Raw genomic sequence first — 12,605 nt, forward strand, 5'->3', positions numbered from 1 at the left:
GTACTCTACGGATGCTGTAGCGGATGAACCTGGAGGAGCGAGTCACTGTTTTGATGTTGGCAGAGGACGACCAAGGTCACGCCAAGGTACTTTGCACTCTGGGAGACAAAATAATGCTGAAATACAGGAATAGGGGCATCCTGCTGCATTGTAACATAGGAAATGTATGATCATGTGATCTAACGTAAGAGGTGTAGCAGAGCATGACCACTGACGGTACGGGACGGGAGGGGAGGGTGGGATTCTACCTAGTGTGGCTGCGGTGCTTGCAGCTCCAGTTCTGAACGAAAAGCCAGTGTAGCGTAGAGGAGAAAGAACACCTTTTTAATGACTTGAGGAAGGAGAGAAGTGAACAGATGAAACAGATGGATGAGGAGCAGATAAGGGTAGAATATATACATGCTTAAAGCATGAGAAAGGGTTAAGTGCCAGTGCGAGCTATCATGATAGTACCCCAGGAACACCCCATTTAGAATGCTGAAGAGTGAAGCTATAGTGATTACGGTGAAAAGACCAGATCAGAAAACCTAAATCACGTGGAGGAATAAGAGTGATAGGAGTTGTGAACTGTAGAAGGAACCATGGAAAACCAGTAAGAAGACAGGCTTGCAAAGATGTCAATGGGGAGGAAAAACGCCTCGTCTGAGGGCTTCGAGCACATACTGGAGAATAGGAAGTAGCAGGTAGCTTAGATTACTGTTGTGTTGCAATGGACAGTCGTGCTGATTGAATAGGAATGAGAAAAGATGTCACGAGACAAAGCGACTAGATGTAATAGTGCCTGAAATAATGTGATTCGCCTAGTATGCGACATGCTGTCGCCAGGCCTACGAGTTGAGGCCCACTAGAGTTAACAATTATCCGTGGGAACTGCAAACTACTTACCCTAAACATCCCCCAAAAGTACATGGATGGGAAGCATCTGTCATAAAACTTGTACTCAAAAGCCAACTGTCAAACACTTGAAACTTTGAGATCAGGCACTGTTGCAACATGACCACAGAAACTGTAGGACTGCCCGTGAAAAGGCACTTGAGTAAAAGTGTTAGGAAAAACGGAGTGCTAACCAAGGACGTGCAGGTGCAGATGAACCTAGCAGTAAGGGAACCAACGTGGTAAAACCCGTTGCTGGGTAGCCTTCATCTGCAACCAGAAAGTGGTGACTGGGACCAAATCGTTGTTTAGTAGGGTAGGATGTTGATTCCACGAATCAATTCAGGCAAGGTGAAACCCGGTTCATAGAAACTGAAGCTCCACCTGTAACAATGAACAAATTGTTAGAGTTCTGAAAAGAAAAAAAACATGAATTTAGCATTAATAGGCTACAGACAACATGACTGAAGCTGAAAGCCACAGTTCTTATTCGATACATTACTGTCGATAGCCACCCTGACACTTGGTCTGCTGCTGGGAGGAGAATATGCCATTAAGAGATGGAACTAATGGCCAGGACTGATGCAACATATCAAGATATTGCAGAACACATTTAGTTTATAACGAGATGAAATGCAAGTTAAATGAATGCCTAGAATTAGTAAAAGGCAGTAGTAAGCCTACTGAACTTTTAAAGCATGGATAAGACTGATGGACTGTGCCATCCCCACGGCCTCCGCAATGGATTAGTCCACTCAGACAGGTGCGAATCAGACGGGTGTCTTGTGTGCCATGAAAAAATTTATCTATTTGCGACTGCTCGACTGCTACCATACACATCTCATATGTCTCACAACAACACCCCCACTCATCCTTCATCCCCTGGAACTTTCCAGTGCTTGTAGCACTCTATGCCATATGGCCTCAAATTGGACTGTTCTATTTTTCTCCGTAGCCCACACCCCTTTCAATATTTAAATAATACTTTTGATTCATCCACTGTCGTAGTGATGGAGGATCATTTGATTTCCATTTTTTGAGTAGAAGTTTTTTCAAAATCATTGACGAGAAAAGTATGGTCCACCCCCCATTGGGTATCTCACCGTACATATGCCATGTCTTGAAATGTGTAGATAGACAGATTAAAAGTAAATTTACATTGTAAAACTTCTGACAGCCAACATTCTAATTCCGCCTATAACTTTTGGACTTTATAGCATTCCCAGAAGGCATGGATTACTGAGTCATTGTTAGTTTTACACTTAAGACATGACTCTGCCGCTGTGCTGTAGAATGTGTACATTTTGTCTCTTGTATAATACATTCTATACATTAGTTTATACAGGATTAAGAGTACATTTTTGTTAACTGTAATTTAGTTAGTTATGTTCCAACACTCCCTCCATCTTGTGCCGATATCACTTCTTTTTAAGTCTTGATTTCAATAGTTAATTTTTTTCTCTAAGAGATTTGTCAGTTGCTTTCTGTAAGGTTTTGTGTATATACACTGCTCAAAAAAATAAAGGGAACACTAAAATAACACATCCTAGATCTGAATGAATGAAATAATCTTATTAAATACTTTTTTTCTTTACATAGTTGAATGTGCTGACAACAAAATCACACAAAAATTATCAATGGAAATCAAATGTATCAACCCATGGAGGTCTGGATTTGGAGTCACCCTCAAAATTAAAGTGGAAAACCACACTACAGGCTGATCCAACTTTGATGTAATGTCCTTAAAACAAGTCAAAATGAGGCTCAGTAGTGTGTGTGGCCTCCACGTGCCTGTATGACCTCTCTACAACGCCTAGGCATGCTCCTGATGAGGTGGCGGATGGTCTCCTGAGGGATCTCCTCCCAGACCTGGACTAAAGCATCCGCCAACTCCTGGACAGTCTGTGGTGCAACGTGGCGTTGGTGGATGGAGCGAGACATGATGTCCCAGATGTGCTCAATTGGATACAGGTCTGGGGAACGGGCGGGCCAGTCCATAGCATCAATGCCTTCCTCTTGCAGGAACTGCTGACACACTCCAGCCACATGAGGTCTAGCATTGTCTTGCATTAGGAGGAACCCAGGGCCAACTGCACCAGCATATGGTCTCACAAGGGGTCTGAGGATCTCATCTCGGTACCTAATGGCAGTCAGGCTACCTCTGGCGAGCACATGGAGGGCTGTGCGGCCCCCCAAAGAAATGCCACCCCACACCATGACTGACCCACCGCCAAACCGGTCATGCTGGAGGATGTTGCAGGCAGCAGAACGTTCTCCACGGCGTCTCCAGACTCTGTCACGTCTGTCACGTGCTCAGTGTGAACCTGCTTTCATCTGTGAAGAGCACAGGGCGCCAGTGGCGAATTTGCCAATCTTGGTGTTCTCTGGCAAATGCCAAACGTCCTGCACGGTGTTGGGCTGTAAGCACAACCCCCACCCGAGGACGTCGGGCCCTCATACCACCCTCATGGAGTCTGTTTCTGACCGTTTGAGCAGACACATGCACATTTGTGGCCTGCTGGAGGTCATTTTGCAGGGCTCTGGCAGTGCTCCTCCTGCTCCTCCTTGCACAAAGGCGGAGGTAGCAGTCCTGCTGCTGGGTTGTTGCCCTCCTACGGCCTCCTCCACGTCTCCTGATGTACTGGCCTGTCTCCTGGTAGTGCCTCCATGCTCTGGACACTACGCTGACAGACACAGCAAACCTTCTTGCCACAGCTCGTATTGATGTGCCATCCTGGATGAGCTGCACTACCTGAGCCACTTGTGTGGGTTGTAGACTCCGTCTCATGCTACCACTAGAGTGAAAGCACCGCCAGCATTCAAAAGTGACCAAAACATCAGCCAGGAAGCATAGGAACTGAGAAGTGGTCTGTGGTCACCACCTGCAAAACCAGTCCTTTATTGGGGGTGTCTTGCTAATTGCCTATAATTTCCACCTGTTGTCTATTCCATTTGCACAACAGCATGTGAAATGTATTGTCAATCAGTGTTGCTTCCTAAGTGGACAGTTTGATTTCACAGAAGTGTGATTGACTTGGAGTGACATTGTGTGGTTTAAGTGTTCCCTTTTATTTTTTTGAGCAGTGTATTACCGATCGTATGTGTAACAGTCGACCAACAGCCTATCGACCGAACAATCGACTAAATGGGGTCAGCTCAGTGGTCAGGGATGAGGAATGGGAGAAGGTCTCCAGAGATGGTCTGAAAGAATGGAAGAGGGGCAGAGTTCAAGTGGGCAGGTTATCGGGAGGCTGGACATCACCAACCACAGGATTTCATCTGGAGAGGGCAGAAAGAGGTCAAGGCGTAGGTAGAGTAGTTCTGTGTGAATGAATTGGACCAGTGGACTCAGTAGGCGGAGTGAATGGGGAGCAGATGTCATCAACCTTTTTTTCAAAGCGGTTGACAAAGTTGTCCGCACAGAGTGAGTGGAAGGATGATGGGTCCTTTGGAAGTTTAGTTTTCCTCCATTTCAGCTCCGCTGCCCGCAGCCCTGTTCTGTTAGAATGCAGTGAGTAACTCCGCCATGGAGCAGGAGGGGAGGGAAGTTCTTCCCAAATTCCCACTGTGTATGAAATGTTACTTTCTGACAGTTCCATGGTTTAACTCCAGTATTGCCAGCATTTGTTTTATTCACTGAGCTATCTTGATTTCTCAGAGAGTAGACTAAAGAAGCGAAGTAGACAAACTGCGTGTTTTTAAGTTCTCTGAAATTAGTCTGTGTAGTTACTAACCCTTGTGATAGTGAGTGGAGGATGATATGGCTCATAATTTTCACTCCTTTTGCCCCTTTTTGTCTTAGAATGTTACCCACTTTTATACTGAACAAAAATATAAATGCAACAATTTCAACGATATTACTGAGTTACCGTTCATATAAGGAAATCAGTCTATTGAAATGAATGAATTAGGCCCTAATCTATGGATTTCTGGCTATAAGGTGAATGCACCAATTTGTAAGTCGCTCTGGATAAGAGCGTCTGCTAAATGACGTAATTGTAAATGTAAATTTCACATGACTGGGCAGGGGCGCAACCATTGGTGGGCCTGGGAGGACATAGGCCCACCCACTTGGGAGCCAGGCTAAAGAAATCAGAATTATTTTTTCCCCACAAAAGGGCTTTATTACAGACCGAAATAGTCCTCAGTTTCATCAGCTGTCCGGGTGGCTGATCTCAGACGATCCAACAGGTGAAGAAGCCGGATGTGGAGGTCCTGGGCTGGTGTGGTTACACGTTGTCTGTGTTGTGGAAATTAATCACTATACTTTATTAAAAATCAAAGTTCTTACAGAGTTCTTGTTGAATCAAGATTTACTTTATTGAATTTCAATAAAAGGAAGCTGGTCTGCAGAGTAGCCTCCCCTCTCCCTCTCTCTCTCCATCTTATATAGTGCCCTCCACACACCCTAGCTTTAAAATCCCTCCCTCTTCAGTTTCCCGCTCTTTTATTGCTCCGCCCACTCCCTTTGTCTATGGTGGTGGCTAAATTCGACTTTCATTCAGTTCAGAATCACATAGTACTACAATCAATCACTTCCCTGTCTTGCAAAAACACTCACGTTTAGTTTAAACTCTGTTCAACCCCGGCTCTCCCGGGTTTAACCTGAAGACCGATTGTTGGACATGACAGGTCCCTAAATCCTTGAAACACACACCAACCCCACCCCATCATGCTGTAATCAATCAAAAAGATAGCCAAGGAGAGACAAAGGTCTAGCCCAAACTCCATTCAACCCTGGTGCCGCTCCCTTCACTGTGTTTGAAGAGAGAAACAAAAGGCCACAAGCTAGTTTCAGTCTCTGATGAGATAAGACAGCCATGGATTTAAATAAGAGCGAGCAATTTGACCCTAGGCCTCTTTAACCCCACACACACAGTGAAATGACCCAATTAAATTCCTGGCCCAGTAACAAAGAATTCTAACTCTATGTTCGTGATTAACCCAGTTTTATCTCATAGTCCATTAAAAATACACATCATCTGCGGTTGTGAGGCTGGTTGGACGTATGGGCCAAATTCTCTTATGGTATAGAAATGAATATTCAGTTCTCTGGCAACAGCTCTGGTGGACATTCCCGCTGTCAGCATGCCAACTGCACGCTCCCTCAAAACTTGAGACATCTGTGGCATTGTGTTGTGTGACAAAACTGCACATTTTAGAGTGGCCTTTAATTGTCCAAGCACAAGGTGCACCTGTGTAATGATCATGCTGTTTAAATCAGCTTCTTGATATGCCACACATGTCAGGTGGATGGATTATTTTGGCAAAGGAGAAACGCTCACTAACAGGGATGTAAACAAATTTGAGCACAACATTTTTGAGAAATAAGCTTTTTGTGCGTATGGAACATTTCTGGGATCTTTTATTTCAGCTCATGAAACATGGGACCAACACTTTACATGTTGTGTTTATATTTTTGTTTCGAATAGAATAGACCCCAACCCTGACTGTTACCCACTTTTAGAATAGTTGTTTTCCCCTTTTGATTTTGTACAGCCTACTGATGAGTTCATATGTCACCCGGTACAGCCAGAAGAGGACTGGCCACCCCTCAGAGCCTGGTTCATTTCTAGGTTTTTTACTAGGTTTCTGTTTTATAGGGAGTTTTTCCTAGCCAATGTGCTTCTACATCTGCATTGCTTGCTCTTTGGGGTTTTAAGCTGGGTATCTTTTAAAGCTCTTTGTGGAAACTGCTGATGTGAAAACGGCTTCATAAAATACATTTCATTGACATGTATATCACACCAACTGACTGGTTCTTCTGATGTTGTTCACACAGGAGACCATGTTGAGACAATCTCTACATCCAGCGAGCAACAGCAGGAAGATCACAGAGCTAAGAGGTCTCACCACTGCCCACATTGTGAGGAGGTTTTCCCAATTCTATCAAAGCTAAAAATACACTTAAAAATACACACAGGAGAGAATCTTTATTCCTGCACTGATTGTGAGAAGAGATTCACAACATCACAGGCTCTGACAGTTCATCAGAAAGTGCACAGTGGAGAGAAGCCTTACTCCTGCTTTGTCTGTGGGGAGAGTTTCTCTCAACTGGGCCACTTAAAAACACACCATCGAATACACACAGGAGAGAAGCCATACTACTGCTTTGACTGTGGGGAGAGTTTCTCTCAACAGGGCCACTTAAAAACACACCAACGAATACACACAGGAGAGAAGCCTTACTCCTGCTCCGACTGTGGAAAGAGTTTCTCTCAATTGGGCAGCTTAAAAACACACCAACGTATACACACAGGAGAGAAGCCTTACTCCTGCTCTTACTGTGGGGAGAGTTTCTCTCAACTGGGCAACTTAAAAACACACCAACGTATACACACAGGAGAGAAGCCTTTCTCCTGCTCTGACTGTGGGAAGAGCTTCACAACATCACAAGCTCTGACCGTTCATCAGAGAGTGCACACAGGAGAGAAGCCTTACTTCTGCTCTGAATGTGGAAAGAGTTTCTCCCAATTGGATATGTTAAAATGTCACCAGCGAATACATACAGGAGAGAAGCCTTACTCCTGCTCTGACTGTGGAAAGAGTTTCTCCCAACTGGGCAACTTAGAAGCACACCAACGTATACACACAGGAGAGAAGCCTTACGCCTGCTCTGACTGTGGGAAGTGCTTCACAACATCAGCTGAGCTAAAGGTTCATCAAAGAGCACACACAGGAGAGAAGCCTTACACCTGTTCTGACTGTGGAAAGAGTTTCTCACGATTGGATATGTTAAAATGTCATCAGCGAATACATACAGGAGAGAAGCCTTACTCCTGCTCTGACTGTGGAAAGCGTTTCTCCCAACTGGGCAACTTAGAAGCACACCAACGTATACACACAGGAGAGAAGCCTTATTCCTGCTCTGACTGTGGGAAGAGTTTCTCCCGATTGGATACCTTAAAACGCCACAAATGTATACATAAAGGAGAGAAGCCTCATCAGTTCTCTCAGACCAGCTAAGATTAAAGTTGTTCCATCACTTAAAGATGCACTATGCAGAAATCACTCCGCAATTTCCTGGTTGTTAAAATTCTTATGGTTCTAAAAGCCTCCAGTTTGTGACAAAACAAGCAGTCATTGTGTAGTGAGTCATTGTACCATCTAGACCGCTGTGAAATATATATTTTCCATAACAAAAATATTGTATTTTCAGCTGTTTTGAAGCTGGTGTACAATAACGAAAGTATCAAACCCAAAAACGAAACTTCAGATCGGAAACCATAGAAATAGCGCACATAGAACAGATCTACCGCTTCTTAGACTGAGAAAATATTTTCAAACCCCACTATGCCTCCGAAGGTTAGCAATGCTAACAAAGTCTCATAGAGAATGCTAACTATATAAATGCTAACGAGCGAATTGCTAAGATTTTATACATTCTCTGACCTAAACTATTTTCAGGACCGACATCCCAGCTCATAAAGTTATACAAATAACAAAAAAATGCTACTCCCAGTTAGCTGCACGCAAAAAACTAATATTAGACAGCAAGGCTCTTTATCCAGGAGGGGAGTCTCTGCTGTTACCAAGCAAAGCTTGATTTTGGAAGAAGCTAACCACTTAGCTAGATAGCTAACTAACTACTAAATTAGCTAACCAAATGCACAACTGCAGAGCATTAAGCACATTTTAGACAGTTAACTTAAAGGTAAATGTAATATTCCAGCACCACCCCAACATCAACATGTGAAAATTGCGCGTTTCTATGTTTTGTAGTAAAAAATATAGAGGAAGATGAGTGTTTCTAATGACATCATCGGTGTGCATCATGTGATTTTAACCAATAATGAGGAGGCATTGCCCACATTACATTTGCATAAAATGCATCCTCCAATTGAAATGTCTGTCTATGCCCACACAGGAGACAGTGTTGAGAGCAACAGCAGGAAGATCACAGAGCAAAAACGTTTCACCACTGCCAGTTCTCTCAGAACAGTTAAGATTGGAGTCACTCCTTCCAAAGTCACTCCATCACTTAATTCTCATCTCATAAAATTATTGGCAACGTTGAATTGGATCAAATGAAGAAATCGTAGCACACTCTATTGTAATCATATTGTTTCTCACTGTGATAGAACTGTGCAGAGGAAAGGGAGTGTTATAGAATGTTAGCATCTCTTTACTTTACTGATCAGTGTTCACCTTGTCAGTTTTGGTGTGTTTTGTTAGCTTCTACTACACTGCTCAAAAAAATAAAGGGAACACTTAAACAACACAATGTAACTCCAAGTCAATCACACTTCTGTGAAATCAAACTGTCCACTTAGGAAGCAACACTGATTGACAATACATTTCACATGCTGTTGTGCAAATGGAATAGACAACAGGTGGAAATTATAGGCAATTAGCAAGACACCCCCCAATAAAGGACTGGTTTTGCAGGTGGTGACCACAGACCACTTCTCAGTTCCTATGCTTCCTGGCTGATGTTTTGGTCACTTTTGAATGCTGGCAGTGCTTTCACTCTAGTGGTAGCATGAGAAGGAGTCTACAACCCACACAAGTGGCTCAGGTAGTGCAGCTCATCCAGGATGGCACATCCAATGTGAGCTGTGGCAAGAAGGTTTGCTGTGTCTGTCAGCGTAGTGTCCAGAGCATGGAGGCGCTACCAGGAGACAGGCCAGTACATCAGGAGACGTGGAGGAGGCCGTAGGAGGGCAACAACCCAGCAGCAGGACTGCTACCTCCGCTTTTGTGCAAGGAGGAGCAGGAGGAGCACTGCCAGAGCCCTGCAAAATGACCTCCAGCAGGCCACAAATGTGCATGTGTCTGCTCAAACGGTCAGAAACAGACTCCATGAGGGTGGTATGAGGGCCCGACGTCCACAGGTGGGGGTTGTGCTTACAGCCCAACACCGTGCAGGACGTTTGGCATTTGCCAGAGAACACCAAGATTGGCAAATTCGCACTGGCACCCTGTGCTCTTCACAGATGAAAGCAGGTTCACAATGAGCACGTGACAGACGTGACAGAGTCTGGAGACGCCGTGGAGAACGTTCTGCTGCCTGCAACATCCTCCAGCATGACCGGTTTGGCGGTGGGTCAGTCATGGTGTGGGGTGGCATTTCTTTGGGGGGCCGCACAGCCCTCCATGTGCTCGCCAGAGGTAGCCTGACTGCCATTAGGTACCGAGATGAGATCCTCAGACCCCTTGTGAGACCATATGCTGGTGCGGTTGGCCCTGGGTTCCTCCTAATGCAAGACAATGCTAGACCTCATGTGGCTGGAGTGTGTCAGCAGTTCCTGCAAGAGGAAGGCATTGATGCTATGGACTGGCCCGCCCGTTCCCCAGACCTGAATCCAATTGAGCACATCTGGGACATCATGTCTCGCTCCATCCACCAATGCCACGTTGCACCACAGACTGTCCAGGAGTTGGCGGATGCGTTATTCCAGGTCTGGGAGGAGATCCCTCAGGAGACCATCCGCCACCTCATCAGGAGCATGCCCAGGCGTTGTAGGGAGGTCATACAGGCACGTGGAGGCCACACACAATACTGAGCCTCATTTTGACTTGTTTTAAGGACATTACATCAAAGTTGGATCAGCCTGTAGTGTGGTTTTCCACTTTAATTTTGAGGGTGACTCCAAATCCAGACCTCCATGGGTTGATACATTTGATTTCCATTGATAATTTTTGTGTGATTTTGTTGTCAGCACATTCAACTATGTAAAGAAAAAAGTATTTAATAAGATTATTTCATTCATTCAGATCTAGGATGTGTTATTTTAGTGTTCCCTTTCTTTTTTTGAGCAGTGTACAAAGCTATTGGATTTGCCCTTAGTGTTGAATACCTCTGTGAGGCTTCTCATTTTGAAAACAAACACTATAGTCTGCCAGTTGACTGAGTGGTACTGCTTCCCTCTCAGCCTGGTCTGACTCTGTCTGTGGGGAGAGTTTCAACTGGGCAGCTTAAAAAGACACCAACGTATACACGCAGGAGGTAAGCCTTACTCCTGCTTTGTGGTTGAGTGGGCGTATGACAAGAATATCTAGCAACCCGAAGGTTGCATGCTTGAGTCTCATCACAGAGGACTTAAGCTAATTAGCAACTTTCCAACGACTTACTACTTTTTAGCTACTACTTAGCATGTTACCTTAGCATGCAACTACTTAGCATGTTAGCTAACCCTTCCCCTAACCCTAAACTTAACCCAAAGACTAGCCACCTAGCTAACGTTAGCAACAATAAATTGTAATTCGTAACATATTGAACATTTGTAACATACTGTACAAATTTCAATTCGTAACACATCATACGAATTGTAATTCCAAACATACTATACGTCTTACAAGTCGTATTCTGCACTACAATCTCATTCCAAAATCATGGGTATTAATATGGAGTTGGTCCCCCTTTGCTGCTATAACGGCCTCTTCTGGGAAGGCTTTCCACTAGATGTTGGAACATTGCTGCGGGGACTTGCTTCCATTCAGCCACAAGATCATTAGTGAGGTCGGGCACTGATGTTGGGCGATTAGGCCTGGCTCAGAGTCGGCGTTCCAATTCATCCCAAAGTTGTTCGATGGGGTTGAGGTCAGGGCTCTGTGCAGGCCAGTCAAGTTCTTCCACACCGATCTCGACAAACCATTTCTGTATGGACCTGGTTTTGTGAACGGGGGCATTGTCATGCTGAAACAGGAAAGCACCTTCCCCAAACTGTTAGTGTATTTTATATATTATATTTTATGGCCGCTGAGTCACGGATTTTAGTAACATATAATACGCTTTGCTCTGAGACTGTTTTTCCCTCTGCATTTCTCTGTAGGAATGATTTAGTAGACACATGTATCAGATAGAGATGATGTGATGATCAGTTTTCACCATTAGTTTGGGGGGATTATTTTTGCTATTAAACAGCTATTTGTTTAATGATACACAGGTTAAGAAACAACTACATGTGTTTATTAAATAGTCTTTTAAAAGTAGATTAGTTTTAGTCATCGATAATGAATGTGTTTGGATAACTGCATTCACGCCAACTTAATTGATCTTCCAATGAAAAATAAAGTTACATGAATTTGTACTGGTCAAACTCTTCTCTTTTGTATTCAGTTCTTCCATATTAGATCTGACAGTATGAATGGTTCTAGAGGTTGTGTTTTCTCTAGCAGGAGGTAAGCTTGGCTTCTTGGCTTCTTATATGGTGTTGAGTAAAGCTTAAACCATGTATTTAGATTGTAGTTAGGTATTGTAGGTAGTTTATTTAGGTAGTTATTGTAGGTTATTGTAGGTAATTATTGTAGGTAAGTACGAGGCTAGCTAATTATTGTAGGTAAGCACGAGGCTAGCTAACCCACTACCTGGATCAATAAAGCTAGCTAGCTAGCTACTGGTAACTTTTAACAACTGTGGATAGTTGTTTCCAATGTTATTTCACGCTTAAGAGTACCTGTAATTAAGCCAGCTAGCTACCTACCATTCAGCTGTTTTTCTAGCCTCATTATCTGAGGCATTAACGTTAGGTAGTTGGGTCATTCTACAGATTCGGTGACATTTCAGTATTGTCAGTGTCCCAAGATGTACTAGTGTTATAACTTGTCAGAACATTTATCAAACTACACTTAAATTACAACATTTCAAAGTTTTACATGTTTTTAATATGGAGTAGAGAATATGATTTTAAACAGAGATGAATTTCAATACTTATATGTTTGCTTTTCTTAGGAGTATTAAGAATTTCGCCTGCCCCTATTGACCATCATGCAAATGGCGTGACTCATTT

At 43.7% G+C, this 12,605-nt stretch overlaps 1 protein-coding gene across 1 annotated transcript; it reads left to right on the forward strand.

Moving 5' to 3' along the window:
• The first annotated feature begins 614 nt into the window (after window positions 1–614).
• On the forward strand, window positions 615–8,418 carry LOC123484656 (zinc finger protein 239-like). The gene is made up of 2 exons (XM_045215220.1): window positions 615–676; window positions 6,735–8,418. Exons 1-2 carry the CDS (start codon window positions 615–617, stop codon window positions 7,837–7,839), a joined length of 1,167 nt encoding a protein of 388 aa, XP_045071155.1. The 3' UTR covers window positions 7,840–8,418.
• Window positions 8,419–12,605: the final 4,187 nt, after the last annotated feature.

This window comes from Coregonus clupeaformis, unplaced genomic scaffold (genome assembly GCF_020615455.1).
Source record: "Coregonus clupeaformis isolate EN_2021a unplaced genomic scaffold, ASM2061545v1 scaf0397, whole genome shotgun sequence".
In the NCBI taxonomy this organism is placed as follows: domain Eukaryota; kingdom Metazoa; phylum Chordata; class Actinopteri; order Salmoniformes; family Salmonidae; genus Coregonus; species Coregonus clupeaformis.